A 19,843-nucleotide genomic window follows, 5' to 3' on the forward strand; every position below is an offset into this window, starting at 1 on the left:
CTACGGACGTGCTGTGTAACATAATTCGTAGAATTCTGCTGTATATTATGTTTTTAATAAATGTAAAAAGATGGCAAATACGATTCATCTGAGAAAATTCCAAATATAAATTATAATAAATGCCTCAGAGATGCAAAAGAACAATAACTCGAATAAAGATGAGTACAGTTTGAAATATTACAAACAAAACACGACACATTTTTTATATACAAGAAGATTAAAGAATCAACGGGATCATAAAAGAAGAAATCTTTAGAAAAACTGGAAAATTACCAAGGATAAATAGTTGTATACATTGAACAAATAAAGTTACACCGAAAAATCAAAATGAAAGATTGTTCTAATGCCTAAAAGCTGAACAACAAATAAAACATAAGTTCTTTTGGATGAAGTTCAGGCAGAAAAAACTCCCTCAATGATGGAAAAGCTTCTGGTGGAAAGCAATTCAGTACTAAATAAATCATATTCTGACACTAAATATTAATAGATATTGTTGAAAATATTTTGCAATTAAAATAATATGTTTTATAATTTACCTAATTCTCCTATCTAATTATTCATATTTTCTAGTAACTCAATGCATCGAGAAATTTTGTCTCAATCTAAGAACAATGTTTCTAACATTAGTTGCAAGTTCTCACCAATTTAAGGTTATATCCGAGAAAGTTCGAGATTCGAGATCGAGGGAGAAATAGAAATATGTGCCTGTAATTTCAAACCATGACAAGGGTGACAACTTCTCGAATAAAGTTTGCTACAATTGCATCATATAAGTTTAAGTTAGTTTGTAGTTAGTCGTTTGTTTTAGGCAAATCAGGTTGTGAGTAGAACATATCGTAAGGGTACTTATATAGGTATAGCTTTAAAATTTATTTTTTGTGAGAAATGTACAAAAAAAATATATTAAAAATATCTATAATGTCTTGTAACTTACCTCATCCATATATAAAAGACGAGAATAAATTTGAATTCACCATTAATAAACAATATTAGTAAAGAATGATATATTACAATGCGATTTTAAGGTTGCTTCTTAATAAGATTAGGATTTTACGATACTTCTTCTTTAGGTGTCGTGTCCGTATTAAGAAGTTGGCTGTCACCACGCTGAAACCCTTCTCTATTGACTTCTGCGCGAAATAATTCTTTTACTATGGAACCACAGCATTGCCCAATATTTCGCTTAAATTAAAATTGCTTATGATCCATTCTACTTTCGCATAAAAGGAATACTCGGTTTTGTATATTTTGTTCTTCAATATCTTCAGTATCTTCAATAGACTAGTCAAGAAATACGATATGATAATATCAGCAGAAAAAACCAAAGGTATGACATCTAAATACCCACTACGATGTAAATCGAAATTGATGTGAAAATAATAAAGCAGGAAGAAGGTTTAGATATCTGGGAATAGATATAGCTATAACAAACACCTAAGACCAGACACCAAAACAAGAATCTATAAAGCAGCAATTAGACCTATATTAACATACACGGCGGAGACAAGACCTGACAGATCTAAAACGAGATTACTTCTAGAAACAACAGAGATGAAAATACTTCGACGAATATCAAAGAAAAGTCTGCTGGATAGGGAGAGAAGCGAAAACATAAGAAAAGCGTGCAATATAGAAGACATAAATGGATGGGTGACAAAACGGAAACAGGAGTGGAACGCAATCATTAGTAGAATGGCAGAGGGATAGAATAGTAGGAATAGCACGAGATACGTCACCAAATGGACGAAGAAGTATTGGCAGACCAAAAAAAAGATGGTGCGATAATTTAAACAATTTAGGAGGCTAATATTTAAGAAGAAATAGGCTTTAAAGCCTACATACAAGGAAGAAGAAAAAGTAAGGTATAATTCATTAAAGTATATTAAGTGTAAGGCTCATCATACAGATTAATCAAAAGTCGCTGCATTTGGTGGGCCTACTTTTTTTGTATGTATAAACAGTGACTCCAACCAGTCATCTGGTATTTTTCCTTCGTTGTAGATTATGTTAAAAACAGTAGTTAAGTAAGTATGTTTTCCTCGTCCCAAAGTTTAAGTAGCTCAACAGGAATTAGATCTGATCCAGATGCTTTATTATTTTTGGTTTGCTGTATTGCTTTTATGACTTGTGATTTCAGTACATTGGGTTTTCTGTCTAACTGGTTGTCACAAATAGTATGTGTATGTGTAGCATTTTCTCGAGAAGCATAGACAAACAGGTCCTGATGTATCTCTCCAATTCTTTGCAATGTTGTTCGCGATCACAAATTTTTCCGTCTGCGTTTTTAGTACGTGAGCATTTTTAGATTTCTAATTCCAGAGGTATGGTTAAGTTTCTTGTGGAGATTGAAACTGTCGCGTTTTTTTTACTACTGTGTTTACTACTTTGTGTTTTCAATTTCCATCAGATCTATGATTTCCATTTAATCCATTCATTTATTGCCAATATCCTACCACAACATTGGCAATATATACACATCCTACCAAGCTTGGTTGGCTTTGTTCATTTCTTTAATTTAATTTGTATTTTGGTTATATCATAGTTAATTATGATATGAGTTTACATCAGCTCCGGGGTAAATTTTTACATCTTTAATATTGTTTCGAAATGGTGGTTTACGAGTATTAAGATGGAATTTATTTGATTGCGTACTAGTCTATATTGTTGTCCATCTTGAGGTGATTTACACGTATATAGATGTCTTTCTGGAAGTGGAAACAAGGTGTTTGTAATGACGAAATCATTTTTTTTTGCAGAATTCGATTAGACGCTCATCTCTTTCGATTTTTCTTTTCCAATGCAAAAGTCCACCTTTTATCCTTTTAGACCTTTTATCTTTTGTCCACCTTTAGCGTTAAAATCTCCCGCAACTATTGTTTAGTGTTTTTTTTTTTGTTAATTTTTAGTACTTTTTATATTCATTGGTAGAATTCTTCAATTTTCTGCTCATCTTCGTAAGCAGTGGGAGCACAAACTTGGATTATATTTATATTTATAGTTTTGGCATTTAGCTGTATTAAAATTCTGTCTCACGTTGGAATGAAATTAGTGACATACTTACTAATGGATTGTTTTATAATTATTGATTCTCCGTTTCGATGCATATGGTCTTGGTTTCCAGAAAAATAAACGGCGTATCTGTTTTCTATGAAATTCGTTGTATTTTGCCATATTGATTCACTCAACCCCATCATAGTAATATTTAGTTTGTTCATTTCAGAGAGTAGATTTCTTAGCTTACCAGCTTCATATAAAGTTATAAAATTCCATGTAGCTATTCTATATGGGTTCGTCCTATATAGAATAGCTACATGTGTGTATGTACCACTACCGGAACTTGAGTTTCGGAGCACATGATCGGTATTATTATTCGTTTTACTAATAGATGCCATGATGACTTTTAAAGGCTTATGAAATGCCACAAAGAACTTTCGCTAAGGTCTCTACAAGCTACAAGCCTGGCAAGAGCAACAAGTTTCAACAAAACAAATGTTGATATGTTCCTAAATAACTTAAAAATTATCTATGAGAAATATAATCTTACACCAGATCGTATATTTAATTGTGTCGACACAGGAATAAGTACGTCAATATTTCACCCAAAGTTGTGGCTAAGCGTTGTGAAAAGCAAGTAGGACAAGTAACATCGACTGAAAGGTGGGAGCAAATCACTGGACTTTTTATAGTGAATGTAATAGGAAACGCTTCGCCACCTATACTTGTGTTTCCTAAAATCAGATATAAGGAGTTTTCTTGAAAGGTACCCCACCAGGGGGCCTTACACTAACTAACAAGACAGGTTGGATGTCAAGTAATCTTGTTAAACTGAGTTTAGAACACATAATAAATCACACAAAATGCACCAATATTGTTGATTTTATATAATCTCAAGAGACATGTGGGTTTAGAAGTGATAATGATAGCAAAAGAAAAGAGAATTATATTGTTAGCATTTCCACTACATTGTAGCCACACACTTCAGCCCCTCGATATGTCGGTTGAGTGGGGAGCCTTGTAACTGGATCCCTACATTCGAGGGTTGGAAATCTTTTGATTCCAAGCCTTACTTCAAAGGACTTGTGAGTGGATGTATCTCCATAGGTTTGGTTCTTCAGTGACCGTTGAAGGATAAGGATTGTTAATGTGAGCAAATATAACTCCAGAGAAATAAAATCACCTTTAGTTTATCGACTTATAATTAACTTATTTTTAGAGTAGAGAAGCCTCAACACGGCTCTAGCTGACTATACAGTATCAAATAATTCTTTCTTTATCACACGTAAAAGAGAAAACCGTATTTATGAGAAAAATGCCCGATTTCGGCGTAGAGAAATATTTTATACGTGAATTGAAAGTGTTTTAAAATGCGATGCCTCAAGGGCGATCTGTGAGAACGAACTCGAACTAATAAAATAATACTTGGTGCGTAAAAGTGTAGATTACCCCTCTTGTATTTAGGTGTGAAAACTATTTAAGAGGCTGTGGTGCCAATCAGTCGGGTATCCCGAGCAACTTGATATTAGTGAATATTTTACTTATTCTACACTAAGAAAAGTGTAAAGAACTATATTTTTATTTTATATTTTAAAATGATATGTTCATTTCTGGAACATCGGTATTTACCCCATTTATTAAAAGTCAATATAATAGAGTTTGTAAGGATTGGCTACTGAATCTCCTAGGCAAAACCATATCCATCTATTGCATAGGTGATCTTGTGGAGCAAGCCTACCCTTTGGCTGTAACGCAGAAGAACATTATTTCTGTCTTTTGAAAGACTGGCATCTACCCTTTTAACTGTGAGCCATTCACCGAAGCAGAATTCTTAATCTCTTCAGTAACTGACCGGCCTACTCCTGATCCTTAGAAGATACTGATCCTTAGAAGAACGAGCATATCCTGCAACTGACCATTAGCCATTTCACATCATTCCTTAAAAGTTCTTTCTACATCTTTTGAAAAACCATCAACTTCTGAAAAATCTAACGTCACTCAAGAACCTACAATACCAATGAAAATCCTGATTATACTTGAACAAATCCGACCACATTTCCTAAAGCTGCACAACACAAAGAAGCTCAAAGGGGAAGGAAGAGAGACAGAAGTAGTATTTTAACTAGTACACCAGAGAAAACAAAGACACAAAGATTAGCTCTCGAGAGAGAAAGAAAGAAATCTGGTAAATAAACTGCAGCCACCCGTAATCTATCTAAAAAGAAGAAAGCCTGTGAAGATTCTTAGTCTTTGACTGAGGAAGTACAAATTCCATATAAAGATACAGATGATGACCTAAAAATATCTTCCATAGTTTAATATAATTCTTGTAATAGTATTAATCTTAGCTTTAGGGTTAATTGTACTAATCGTGGAAATCTTTTGGAACATACATATATATATTATATATATATTATATATATATATATATATATATATATATATATATAATATGTATATATATGTTCGGAAAGATTTCCGCGGTTAGTACAATTAAACTTAGAGCTAAGATTAATATTATTATAAAAATTAATATTAAACTCACCAGTCTTCCGGGTTGAACCGCGTCGATATCCATTTTGCCGAGCTTTCGACATCCTCTCTGATGTCTTCTTCAGGGCTTCCGAGGTCTCAGTCTCCCGAGCCCCCAGACACTACTACAATCACTAGTCACTTCTAGTTCACTCACTAGTTCACTACAGTAGTAAACTAGTGAGTGAACTAGAAGTGACTAGTGAATGTAGTAGTGTCTGGGGGCTCGGGAGACTGAGACCTCGGAAGCCCTGAAGAAGACATCAGAGAGGATGTCGAAAGCTCGGCAAAATGGATATCGACGCGGTTCAACCCGGAAGACTGGTGAGTTTAATATTAATTTTTATAATAATATTAATCTTAGCTCTAAGTTTAATATGTATATATATATATATATATATATATATATATATATATATATATATATATATACATATTATATCCGTCGAGGAAGTGTGTTTATGTTTACAAAATTGCAACTATTTTTATCTTAAATTTGCATTTGATCCACATTTCACCAAAACAAGTGTTCTATTTGTTCCGATATTAAAAAATACACCCATAGTGCCCTCTTATCTACTGTAAAGTTCAAGTAAACTTTTCTGATGTAACTTTATAACCTATTACCGAATCTAAGATCATTAAAAAGGTACTTTCTTAGTCGTGATCGCAACGTGACATTTGACCCATCAAGGATGTAGTGTTTTTACCAAATTTGACAAAATGTTTGCGTTAATTAATTTTATTAAAGGAATCGTTTGAAAAATGAGGTATAAGCTGATAATTAGTGTATTTATTTACATCATTATTGATATCAATATTTTGTTTGAGACCGAATAAATTTAAAGTTGGTTAGATGTTTATGTTTTGTAGAGCAAAAATATTAGAATAAATGAAAATTAATTGTTAGTTTTTTGTTATTTTTATTGTTTCTGATTTTAACGTCATTTCTTATTCATCTGTGTACAGCTTCTTTAAAAAATCAACGCTTGTCGTTAGTTCTATGCACTTTAATAATACTAGTTACTTCACTTCTGTTCTTTGACCTCTTATAAAGCGCCATATTTCCTTTTCTGGATCATAAAAATAATTCTCGATTTGTATTTTCTTTGTAAAGTGTTATTCGCTCCGTGCGTGACCATGGTAGGGGTACCTTGAAACGATGCCAGCGTGCGTAGCGGCGAAATATGAAAAATTGGAATCTTTTTACGCATAAATTTTATCAAAAATGTGTGCAAATACATGTTGTGTATTTAATTGTGCTAATAATAGCAAAAATAGTATGTAGTTTTATAGGTTCCCAAAGATTACATATAAATTAGAGAAATGAAAAAGATGGATCCGTGCTATTAATATAAAAAAATAAATATCACATAACTTCATTTTTATGCAATTGAAATAGGAAATATTTAAATAATTTACCTTAAATGATATTTTATAAGGCTTCAAGCTAACGGCAGCGTGCCTGATGACTTTAGCTTTTATATCATAACTTTTACTATTACTGTTTTTAATTATATGCTCTTTCACGTGAAAAACTTGATTTGCCAGTACTAGATTTTTCCCTTACTTTTCCGTTTAGGGTTAAAAAGATATATTATGATGAATTTTGAGAAACCCAGTTTTTAATACTACATTTATTTTGTACATAAACTGAAAAAATATAATTAAAAAGTTAATTATTAATAATTGTCAATTTCTCCTGTATTTAACAATGTCAAACATATGTCATATGTTTAACCTGAAAATTGGTAGGTCCAAAACTGTCAGATGAAGGCGGTAGGTGTCGCGTCAGTCACGCACGGAGCGAATATATGAGTCCGGCAGCGGAATAAGAGACACTGTGGAAAAGACTAGGGGTCGATAGTGAGGTTAGGTGATGGAACGCCGTGGGTTTACGGATCCATCCATAATGTATGTTTGTAACCACTGTATCTTTTAAATCTAAAACCGTAAAGTATTTATGTCTGCTTAGACATGCAAAGATATTTTCTGGTAATGGTAATGCGCAATGATCACTATCTAAGACTTTGTTTAATGTTTTTTTAAAATCTACACAAATTCTTAGTTCCTCAGACAATTTTTTTGGAACTACTACTATGGGACTAGCCCAGTTACTGTAACTGACTTTTTCTAAAATTCCTAACTCCACTAGTTTTTTTATTTCCAATTCAACTTTATCTTTTAGGGCAAATGGCATATCATAGGCCCTATGAAAAATGGGTTGCGTATTTTCTTTTAATTTTAAATCAATTTCAAAACCCTTAATGAATGAATTATTATTCTCATCAAAATCTGATTTAAATTCCCTTTTTAATTGTGAAATTAAACTTGAAGTTTCAAGGTTTTCCAATTCCAGCTGACTAACAAATTCATTATGTGAACAGTTAACTATTTGTCTCCAATTAGGATGCAATACATTTAACCAATTCCTACCCAACAGTGGAGTAAAATTATGTTTACTTTCTAAAATGACAATAGGTAATTTTATAGTATTGTTTTTTTGTTTTACTAATACATCAGTTTCTCCCACAATTTTTACTCCCTCGTCAGTTAATACCTTTAAACAATACTTAACAGAATAAATATTTAAAGCTCATAAAAACTTTTTAAAGTCCTTTATATGAATTACTGTACGACATGCACCTGTATCAATGTCAAATAAAATTGAATTACCTTCTACTTCTAATACTATTTTCTCTGGAGCTGAATTTTCAGGTTCCAATGAAGACAAGAAACCTAGAAACAATGAATTTTCCTCCTCAATTTCATCCTGTATATCATCTTCTTCTAACAAACTAACTTTCGAACGACATACTGCACTTGTATGTCCCACTTTCTTACAACTGAAACATTGCCATGCTTTGGCTGGACATTTTGATGAGTCATGTTTTCTACCACATCTAAAGCTTGACTGGGTTGGACATTACTTCTACCAGTTTGATGGCCATCATCTTTCTTCACTGTAGCTTCCCTCTTTCTGAACATTACTTTATCTAACTTCCCTTCTATTGCCGCTACATTTTCCTGTTCCATGCTTCTAACTTGACCTTCTGTAAGTTCTATTGACAAGGCTATCTCATAAGCTCTTTCAAAGGAAATGTTGTCTTCTGCCAGGAGTTTACGTCTTATTTGGACTGATCGTACACCACATACAAACCTGTCTCTGCCTCAAAAATTGCCCAAATTTACAATATTGAGCAACACTTTTCAGTTTTGACACAAAACTTTTAATATCCTCCTCTTGATTTGTATTGTAAAATTTATACCTTTCAGCGATAACTAACCGCTTTGGGCAATAATGTTCAATCAGAACTCTTTTTAACTCCTCAAATGTTTTTGAACTTTGTACCTCTGATGCTAATAAGTCTTTTAAGACACTGTAAGTCTCTCCGCCAATTAAAGAAATCAATAATGGAACTTCCTTGTCTTTGTCCACTACATTACATATAAACAACTGCTCAAGTCTTTCTATATAAGAGGTGATATCACTTTTCGCAGGATTGAACTGCTCAATGTATCCAATTAACGACATTTTTCGACTTTTGCGTGGATTCTTTCTGTGACTCGTCGCCAAATATGTTATGTATTTAATGAGGCACCGACTATTGTACAAAACTATTTATTAAAAGATACAGTGGTTACAAACATACATTATGGATGGATCCGTAGACCCACGGCGTTCCATCACCTAACCTCACTATCAAGAGGTCCGGACCGATTTTTCAAAATTTCGCAGGGACTAAAGCAGGGAGATGGGCTGTTTCCAACTTTGTTTAACCTGGCACTGGAGTATGCGGTTAGGCAAATGCAAACTGGACGAGGATCAACAAAACGGTTCAACTGGCCCCCTATGCCGATGATATTAATATTATGAGTAGATCATCAACAGGAGCACAGGAAACAGAGTTAAAATGGAGATTAATATGGAGAAAAACTGAAGAGAATAACGCAGGCAAACAGAGCCTATTTTGCCCTCTTCCATATATTTTGTCTTAAAAATGTCCACTGAAATACAAAGATGAGAATATATAAAACCTCAATTTTACCAATAGCATGCTATGGCAGTGAAGGAAAGGAAAGTACTGAGGAGAATACTAGGACCTGTGAGAGAAAGCAGAATCTTCAGAAATCGATACAACAAGGAGCTTTATCAACTTTATAAGGAAGCACCACTGTCAGACTTCATTAGAATACAAAGATTGTAATGGGCCGGACATGTGATAAGAATGGGAGAGGATAGGCTACCAAAAAGAGCACTAAATGCTAGAATGCAGGAAAAGAGACCGGTTGGAAAGCCAATAAAGCGCTGGGAAAACACAGTACACAGCGACGCACAAGCCTTTTTAGGAGTACGTGTATGGAGAAGATCAGCCACAGACAAGCAAGGGGGAGGCCAAAAATAAAGGAGACCAAGGCTCAATTTGAGCTCTAGTGTCGTAGAAGAAGAAGAAGAAGAAGAAGAAGAAGACATAATATGATCGAGCCTAATTTGACCCTTTGTGAAATCCCTAGAGGATTTGTATTAAATTTATAGTCCATAGTCCAAACCCCACATCCTTTCAAAAATGAAAAGTAAAGGAATGAAAAAACTATAAAGACGAGTATCGTTTTGTAAATTTATAAAGATATATTCAATAATTATTATTGTAATATTAATAATCAATTGCAGTATTTTATCTAACGATTTCCTAAATTTTTAGTATATTTTTGCTGTTTATGTTGCATGTAGCTGTTACGAAAAATATTATGGAAGCATATATATACATAAATGTTCAATAACGGTTTTTTTATAAAGAAAATTACGATAATAAATTTCTGTGTATACAAAACAGCAGATAAAATTTTGTTTACTTTCGTAAAATAAACTATTATGTTTAGATAGTTTTTTAAAAATATACAGTATCTATTTTATCTCTGCGAGAAGTGTGTTAATTCAATAAACGTAGTTAAATAATTTATTGCAAAAAAGTAGTTATTCTTAGACATTCTTACGCAAAAGAAGATATAAATATAAGATAATAAACCACAGTAAACCACAACACAAAATCAGTTTCTATATCTAATGAATAGCAGTCGACATCCATTATTCTTAACTTAAAAAATGGATATTTTATTCTTTTTTTTTCAATGGTGCTAGACCAAACTAAGCCTTGATTTCCTGTAATTTTTGCTTTTAAAATAGACATCTTTGCGGGTCTTCTTTTTCGGATCAAATATCCAATTCTTTTCTATGATCGTGAGATGACCAGGACACCCTCTTCGCCCTCTTCAACCGGGAGGAGTGCAGCTCCCCAATGAGTAAGCCAACCCCCAGGGCAACACTACTTCTTCTCGTCATTTGATTACCTGAATTACCTGAATGTTTTCCTTCAATGCCTTTGTAAGTGCTGAGCAAGTTTCCATTATGATATAGTGCGGAGTCTGAGGAGCAATGGCGCAAGTGCATTTCAGGTCTTCTAAATCTATGCCTGATGCTAGGTACGTTAGTGTGATAAATGATCTCTGAGTGGCACGAATCGCTTCACGCATATTATTGTATCCTTCTTTTCTTGGTTCATTGTCAAAAAGTTCCTGTAATCCTCTGGTTCTGAGTCACGCACAAAATTTAGTAAATGTTCATGGGTGAAGCGGATTTGGTACCATTGTACTATAAACTGTACGTCATTTATGATAAGGGAGTTGTTATAAAAATATTGAAGAGCTGATTGTGGTTGATTGAAGCGCGCGTCAATCGATTGACTCAATCGTTTGATGAAGCAAATTGATCGTCTAGGGCCTCCTAAAGACTTCACTTTAAATGACTAAGTTTCAATGCTCACAAAGTTTGATATATTCATAAAAAGGCGGTAAAATATTTGTAATTATTTAATTTAATCAGTTGGTAATACTGCTTTGTCTGACTTGACTAACGTTTTTATTTATATTGACTGATGTAAATTAATTATTATTATATAAAATGATCGTTGTAAACAACATTTTATCACAAAGTCAGTTCGGCTTTTTATCTAATAAATGTACCAGCAATGCTATGTTTTCTGTACTACATGAGGTCTATCAAGCACTAAACAATAATCTTTATACTGCCACTGTTTTTCGTGACTATGCCAAAGCTTTTGATTGTGTAAATCACATTTTGATAAAAAAACTAAATTTCCTACCGAATTCGAGGTATTTCTTTGAATTGGTTCCAATCTTACTTGAGCAATAGGAAACAGCTAGTTAGAGCAAATGATACTGATTCTAGTCACAAAATCATTGTATCTGGAGTACCACAAGGTTCAGTACTGGTTCCTCTACTTTTCCATACCTTTATACTTATCTTTATAAATGACATCACTAACTAAAAAATCGATGGAAAATTTTTTATTTTTGCTGATGATACCAGTATTACCTAGAGGACCTCTAACATTGTACCTCTTCATGCAATTATAACTTCTGATCTACTTAAAATAAAAACCTGGTCCGACTCTAATGTACTCTCTTTTAATGTGGATAAGACAATAGCATTATCCTATAAAAGAGCTCTTCAACCCTTGCTTTTTAGTAACAACCAAATCAGTATCGTTGATTCTGTAAAATTTCTTGGTATTTTTATAGACAGCAACCTTAAATGGTCCCTTCATATCGATTTGTTAAGTAAGAAACTAGCCTTAGCCTGCTATGCAATAAGATCTGTTTCGAATGAAATCAATTTTGTATCTTCCAAAATAACATATTTTTCTTTGTTCGAGTCTCATCTTCGATATGGCCCTCCTTTTTAGGGTTCTAGTACAGCTACCCAACCTGATGTTATTTTTAAATTACAAAAAAAGCAATACTTCTAAAATCACGGGATTTTAACTCTTCCCTCTTTATAGATTCTAGAAACTGTCTGCTTATTTTGTAAACACCTTCATGTTTTTCCAGCAAGACCTAATCATGACTACTTCACCAGAACTTCAAGCTTTGATGTGTATTTACCGATCCCGTTCACTGAGTTAGTAAAGAAATCTATATTATATTCGGCAAAAAAAATATACAACCATCCCCCTTTGCAACTTAAACCTACAACTTCCTTCCTTCTTCTTCTTTAGGTACCGTCTCCTCTAAGGAGGTTGGTAATCATCACAGCTATTTTCACTTTTGAGATTGCAGCTCTGAATAAGTCGACGGAACTGCAATTATACCACTTTCTCAGATTGTTGAACCAGGAGATGCGTCTTCTTCCAATACTTCGTTTTCCCTTCTTTTCTTAAGTTCCGTAAATTGACAAAAGCCTATCTATCTGAAAGACCATATTATTCAGTGGAAGAGTTTCTTAACGAGTAACTAAGAAATTACAGTACGTTTAGGTACAAGCAACTTAAGTATTTTTATATACACTTCTCCAAGAAATTAACGCACCACTTCAATAAATCAATTTTATTTCTAAAAGGGCAAAGAATAAAAAATGAAACTTCACCAGATTTACTCTACATTTTATTAGTAATTATAACAAGTTGTCTAATCATCAGAAAATGTTGAAGTACAGGAGAAAAAAAAAATAAAACGGAAAATTCTAAAAAAATAATAATAAGAAAAGTAAAGTAAAATATGAAAAAAGTCTTAATAATGAGTGTTTCCACCTCTACTACGTATAACAGTCTCACATCGTTGGCCCATACTTAAAATTGATTGCCGTATTTCATTTTGGTCTAGTTCTCTCCAAATCTGGATCAGTCTCTCTCCCACTTCCTGTAAGTTGTTTGGTTGTATCGGTGTCGCTCTTAATCGCCTACCAAGGATATCCCAGAGATTTTCAATATTTAAATCCGGACTATGTGCTGGCCATTCCATAGTGTTAATTTCTTCCTCTTCTAGATAATTTCTGACCATCTGTGCAGCGTGAGGTCTGACATTATCTTGCATTAGTAAGAAATTTTCACCGATATAAGGAGCAAACGGTACTACATGTTGCTCCAGGATCTCCAATATGTACCTTTCAGCTGTAACAGTTCCATTTTGTATGACCACTAGGTCCGTACGTGCGGTCAAAGAAATACCACTCCACACCATAAGGGATCATCCACCAAAAAATGTGGTGTGTGAGAAGTTACACTGAGCATTTCGTTCGTTGGGTCGTCGCAACACACGAACATATCTGTCGTTATTGTACAAACAAAATCGGGATTCATCAGTAAATAGCACTCGTTCCCAGTCAGCCTCTAACCAATTAACGTGTTCTCTGGCAAAAAGGAGTCTTCCCCTTCGATGCTCTGCAGTTAATAGAGGACCTCGGGCGGCAATCCTAGGTGTTAAGTTGTATTCCCTAAGTCGCTGGCGAACAGTTTCAGTACTAATTTGTATAGCATGCACGTCTCGAAGCTAAACTTGTAGACTTCGATGTGTTACAAAACGTTGTCGAAGAGCAGAAATTCTTAAAAATCGATCTTGAATAGGGGTAGTTACCCGGTTTCGTCCTTGCCCTGGTCTGCAAGTATGATCCCCTGTTTCGAGAAATCTTTATAACACCCGTGAGACGGATGTGTGGGACACATTAAACCGACGACCAATTCTTCGGTAACTCCAACCTTCTTCCGACAGTATCACTACTTGGGCACATTCATCTCGGGTTAAATTACGTGATTGATGCTCCATAATAAACACAATTAACAATAATCAACAATTAAACAGTAGCCGAATAAAATTCGTGAACACTTGGAAATTAGTATATTTATAGAATTAGTACATTTTTTGCTTCTTTTTGTGTTGTTGCAAAAAAAACTATAGCGATAAAACACAGTCAATAAATATAGAGTGTACGAGTAGCATATACAAGGGGCTTGCAAAATATAACATTACAATGTAAATTTTTATTAACGCTAATAAAATATGTTAATATTTCAAAGTGGTGCGTTAATTTCTTGGAGAAGTGTATATTTGAGTATCACAGGCAGCAACTTAAACTTATTCGTAAGGTTGTATTATGCAATTTGGTTAAATTCTGCAATGGTTTGTATATTTTATTATCTTTTATTTTGTGATTCTGTGATATTGACGATTTATGTAATTTTAGTAAATTTTAATTGTTATTGTTATTTTTTTTTTACTTTTTGTAAGTTTTGCCCACAAAATTGTACAATTTTCAGTGACAATAAAGCATATTTCTATTCTATTCTAATCTTTTCTATTCTATTCAATTGAATTTGTTCTAATTATTCTTACTATTTTTCACTATAATAAAGTTTTGCTTTAAAACATATTGTATTTATAAACTAAATTTGGGATCCTCTGATTTAACAGTTTTATTACGACCTATCCGCCCTTTTACTTCTTCGTAAACTTTGTCACGATCTGGACTTCATATTTAAGGATGTTTGGGCCACTCAATTGTTCCGTTTTTTCATATATTCTTCATTTTCTTGGAAATCTGCCATTATCCATCCTCACTACGTAACCAGCATATCAAAGTCTATGGTATTTGTCGAATTCTCATATAGGTATTTCTTTGAAAAAGTAGTCAAAATTCCTTTCCAAATCTTCTAATTTTTGTTTTGTGTTTTCTGTTACATCTATAACATATAGGGTGAGTCATGAGGAACTTTACATACTTCTACCATATGTAGAGTCCCTCAAGGAGCATATCATGTGACCACTAAAAAATGTCAACTCCTCTTCTTTATTAATTAACAGGGTGATTTGTGTAATTGTCCATTTATTTCATTTTTTCTGTAGTGTTTATACGGCTCATTTGATTTTTTTAATTTTTGCATGATACAGTACACTACTATCAAGCATTCGACTGGTATTAGCTAAACTAAAAAATTCCAGGACTGGCTTTGGAAAAATTAATTTAGGGATTCGTACTAAATATTACACCCTGTATACATTTTTTTTTAAAATGCAATAAGTGATTTTCAAACTACATAAATAGCCAATGAAAACGACATATGCGACAATGTTGTCGCACTTTTATTAAATTTTTAGTGAACGATCAAATCTTACCAAAAATAGAACAACCATAATGAAGTATCAAATTATAAGGTATTAATTTAAACAAATGTTATAAATTTCAAACATTTTAATTAAAATGAGTTCCTACAACATAATCTAATACGTAGAAAATTAACATCTTTACTGTCACTTTATATTATCTCTACGATAGAATCAATTGTTTTTCAATTTTAAATTTTTACTCATAGATCGTATTGGGGCATTATTTTCGATAAATAATAAATTAAATTGATTAAAAAGTCAAATCTCTTGTATGTGTTAGTTTTTGTTGATTGTAAATGATTAAAATTTTATGTCAAATAATAATACATTGCATCAACTGTACTAAATAAAAATAAATCTAAAAAAGTTTAAAATGAAGGTTGGCGTTGACCGTTTGACGTTTCTTGATATTTTATACCCATTGTCATTATTGTCATTATCAATTGTTATTTATGTGTACAAGAATACATATTTCTTCTGTCATATCTACGTTAAGTACATTGTGTTAGTTTTGGTAGAGCTTTTGTTACTTTCGTTCAAAATGCCACATCAGTTTTCGACCACAGAATATGCAGATATAATATTTGTTTATGGATTCTGTAATGGGAATGGTAGGGCTGCTAGTAGAGAATATCGCAGGAGATTTCCTAATCGTCGAACTCCCAGTCATCCAACATTTGGGTCACTTTTTAATTATTTGCGAGAAAATGGCACTTTTCCTAGTGGAACAACAGAGCGACATGTAGATGAAGCGCAGGAAGATGACATTATGGACGCCGTTACTATGAACCCTACAATAAGCACTAGACAAGTAAGTCGAGAACTCAATGTTACTCAATCAAAAGTAAGTAGAGTCTTACAAAAAAATAATCTATACCCATATCACATTCAAATGGTTCAGCGACTACATGCTGGAGATGAGATCGATAGGTTGGGATTTTGTAGATGGATTAACAATAATCGACCAACGCTATACAGGACACTATTTACAGATGAAGTCCAATTTACCAGAGACGGGATAAATAATTCACGAAATTCACATGTGTGGGCAGAAGAAAATCCCCATGCTATTCGAGAACGTCGTTCTCAGTTAAGGTTTTCGGTTAACGTGTGGATTGGTGCCATAAATAACCAATTAGTAGGTCCTCACTTTTTTGATGGTCCTTTAACAGGTCAGGTCTATTTGAACTTTCTACAAAATATTTTGCCGAATTTGCTTGCCAACGCGAACGTTGCTATCCGAGGGATGTATTTTCAGCATGATGGGGCACCCCCACACTTTTTACTGGCAGTGAGACAACATCTCAATAATGTTTATGGCAACAGGTATATAGGACGTGCAGGTCCTATTTCGTGGCCTTCAAGATCCCCTGATTTCAATCCCGTTGATTACCATATTTGGGGACGATTGCAGCAACTAGTTTACGCAGTGAATATTAATAACCGACAACAATTAATTGATAGAATTATACATTGTTTTAATACTATTAGAAACGATCCCCAGAGTATCCGTAATTCAATACATCAATTAACAATTCGGCAACAAAAATGTGTACAGGCTGCAGGGTTCCATTTCGAAAATCTATTTTGAATTATTTTTATTTTGTTACCATTATTGTATCTTTTCCAGTTCTAATTTATGAGTTTATCATAACTATGTACATATTTTTAGTTTTCTTTTTAAATTGTTCTTCGTTATTGTTAGTAGTTACTGTTTTTTGTTGTGCAGTGACTCAGTTTATCATTTCAATTAAAATGTTTGAAATTTATAACATTTGTTTAAATTAATTACCTTATAATTTGATACTTCATTATGGTTGTTCTATTTTTGGTAAGATTTGATCGTTCACTAAAAATTTAATAAAAGTGCGACAACATTGTCGCATATGTCGTTTTCATTGGCTATTTATGTAGTTTGAAAATCACTTATTGTATTTTAAAAAATATATATACAGGGTGTAATATTTAATACGAATCCCTAAATTAATTTTTCCAAAGCCAGTCCTGGAATTTTTTAGTTTAGCTAATACCAGTCGAATGCTTGGTAGTAGTGTACTGTATCATGCAAAAATTAAAAAAATCAAATGAGCCGTATAAACACTACAGTAAAATGAAATAAATGGTCAATTACACAAATCACCCTGTTAATTAATAAAGAAGAGGAGTTGACATTTTTTAGTGGCCACATGATATGCTCCCTGAGGGACTCCACATATGGTAGAAGAATGTAAAGTTCCTCATGACTCACCCTGTATAATTGGTCTAACGATGGTATTATATACCTTAATCTTCAATTTGATCTATGACCACTATTTTCTTAAAGTACCAGAAAGCTCTTTACGTATCGTTAACTGGGTATAACAAAGCTTGATTGCAGATGACCTTAAAACTTGTTCGACTACATACAGTCTGGCAAATGAGAAGGCTACTTCATATGAGTAATACCGAGTTCTTCTATAGCTGGATTCTACATTTCTACTCAGTGTGTCGAGCATTACCATCCACAAGAACAACATGTAGGCCATAACTGACGAGCAAATGGACCAAATGGAACGCGGGCCGCGTCTGCCTTCTATTTTCCCTTCTATAATAAGCTGAAGTTATACCTCTCGTGCCTAAATATGTGTCCAAGATAAGACGTTTTACGCTTCTTGACAATTTCTGTGAGTTCACGTTCTCTATTCATACGCCTTAAAAATTCTTCATTTCTAACGCGGTCGATCCATGGAATTTTCAGCATACCACGAAATACCCACATATCAAAGCTCTCTAAAAGTCATAACGAGCTGACTGTTAACGTCCAAGCTTCCACGCCGTGTAATTGCGGATCATATCCATCACCTCCAAATATAGCATTTGGAGCCATATTTTGTTCGAGATTTGTCTATCAGAGTATGTTCAAAGTATGCATTGCCAGATATATTTTATTGTGTTGAAATCTGGTAAACACTAGCTGCAGATATTAACTTCTTAAGAACAGTAAGATAAAACATATTAACAAAAAAATACTTTTTATTTCCCTTCATAATTTAATCAGCAACGCTGATGTCACGGAACTGGATTTTAAACGACAGATTACAGTAAAAACGTTTGAAAATGTATTGTTTACTCCAAACCATCTGTGTCTGACGTTTTGTCAAACAAGAGAAACATGTGTGGTTAATGAATCGTTTTGTAATTGATTAAATTGGTATATTTTTATGTCAATATATATCTTAGTAAATAAACTAAAAAGTTACGATAATAACAAAAGTAACACATGTCATGTATTTATATCCGAAATATTTTAAATCTTTTTGCTAATTCATAATATGTGCATTATCTCTAACGTGTATATTTATAGTTTTTATTGATTGTGAAAAAGGTCTTGACAGGTCGAGATATCGATTAATGAGACACATTTATCTAAAGTTTGTCATAAATATTGTCGCCCTCACTAAAGCCGCGTTTACACGATGACAATTGGCGAGACAATTGTCAGAAGACAACTGACTGGCATGAAATTATTGTCTTCGTCTAAACACTTCAGGCCAATTGCCTTGCCAACTGCCCTCACAATTGCCCAAAATTCAGTTGTCTCCAGGAGTAGACTGAGGACAATAAGCTGCGCCCAGTGAGCCCCCCAACACTCGAAATCTCAATTGTCGCAACAAATGGCGCCGTGTGAATGGTGTAGGCCAGTAATGCTGTCTTGTTTTTTTGCCAGTTCCCTCACCGGACACAACAGATGACGAGCAGTCGGCCATGTTTTAGCTGTCTACTGCCATGGCAATAGTTGGCCCAGTATAAACATCTTCTCGTTCAACTGGACTGGCCTCCGACAATCCGCAACCACGTGATGACAATTGTCCAATGACAATTGTCTCGCCAATTGTTATCGTGTAAATGCGGCTTAAGGAAACAAGTAAAAAAGCTTACTCATTGTTTCCAAAATCCTTTATGCCAATACCAAGCCCTTGGTTCTTGATCGAACGGGTGGAGTAGGGTAGTAATAATAACGTAATACCGTAAAGATGATGAATAACAACATAACCAATGACATGAGAAATAACAACGGGAATAACCTGAGGAATAACACTAGGAATAATAACTACATGAGAATGATTCCCAACGGTAAGTATCAGATGCCATGCTTCTATTATATAATAGTCAAACACCGATGGTTATTCTTACCATTTCTCACATTTTTTATCCCATTCTGGGACATACTCTTTATGATATTCTCTGAGTATAATTTTCTTCGCTGTAGAGATAACCGCGCCAACAAATCTCATGTAGTTTGCACGTGTTGGGGTTATCCATCCCAGACATTTATCCAATCTCTCAGTAAAAGTCGCTCAGTCTGCTTTTTGAAAATTCC

General features: G+C 33.7%; 1 protein-coding gene across 1 annotated transcript; it reads right to left on the reverse strand.

Annotated features, from left to right (window-relative positions):
- Positions 1-7,321: 7,321 nt before the first annotated feature.
- LOC140444670 (uncharacterized) lies at positions 7,322-9,061 on the reverse strand. Its single transcript, XM_072536431.1, has 4 exons — positions 8,814-9,061; positions 8,457-8,692; positions 8,203-8,394; positions 7,322-7,992 (listed from the first exon to the last, which is right to left on the reverse strand). The coding sequence occupies exons 1-4, from the start codon at positions 9,059-9,061 to the stop codon at positions 7,322-7,324; spliced, it is 1,347 nt and encodes a 448-aa protein (XP_072392532.1).
- Positions 9,062-19,843: the final 10,782 nt, after the last annotated feature.

Source organism: Diabrotica undecimpunctata, chromosome 6, assembly GCF_040954645.1.
Source record: "Diabrotica undecimpunctata isolate CICGRU chromosome 6, icDiaUnde3, whole genome shotgun sequence".
Taxonomy (NCBI): Eukaryota; Metazoa; Arthropoda; class Insecta; order Coleoptera; family Chrysomelidae; genus Diabrotica; species Diabrotica undecimpunctata.

Excerpts from the sequence above, each read along its gene's own strand:
- LOC140444670 (XM_072536431.1), bottom strand. The coding sequence starts at position 9,061 with ATGTCGTTAATTGGATACATTGAGCAGTTCAATCCTGCGAAAAGTGAT. Across the intron at positions 8,693-8,813 it reads GAACATTATTGCCCAAAGCG|AGACAGGTTTGTATGTGGTG; the intron begins GTTAGTTATCGC and ends TTTTTGAGGCAG. Across the intron at positions 8,395-8,456 it reads TGGCCATCAAACTGGTAGAA|CCAAAGCATGGCAATGTTTC; the intron begins GTAATGTCCAAC and ends CAAAATGTCCAG.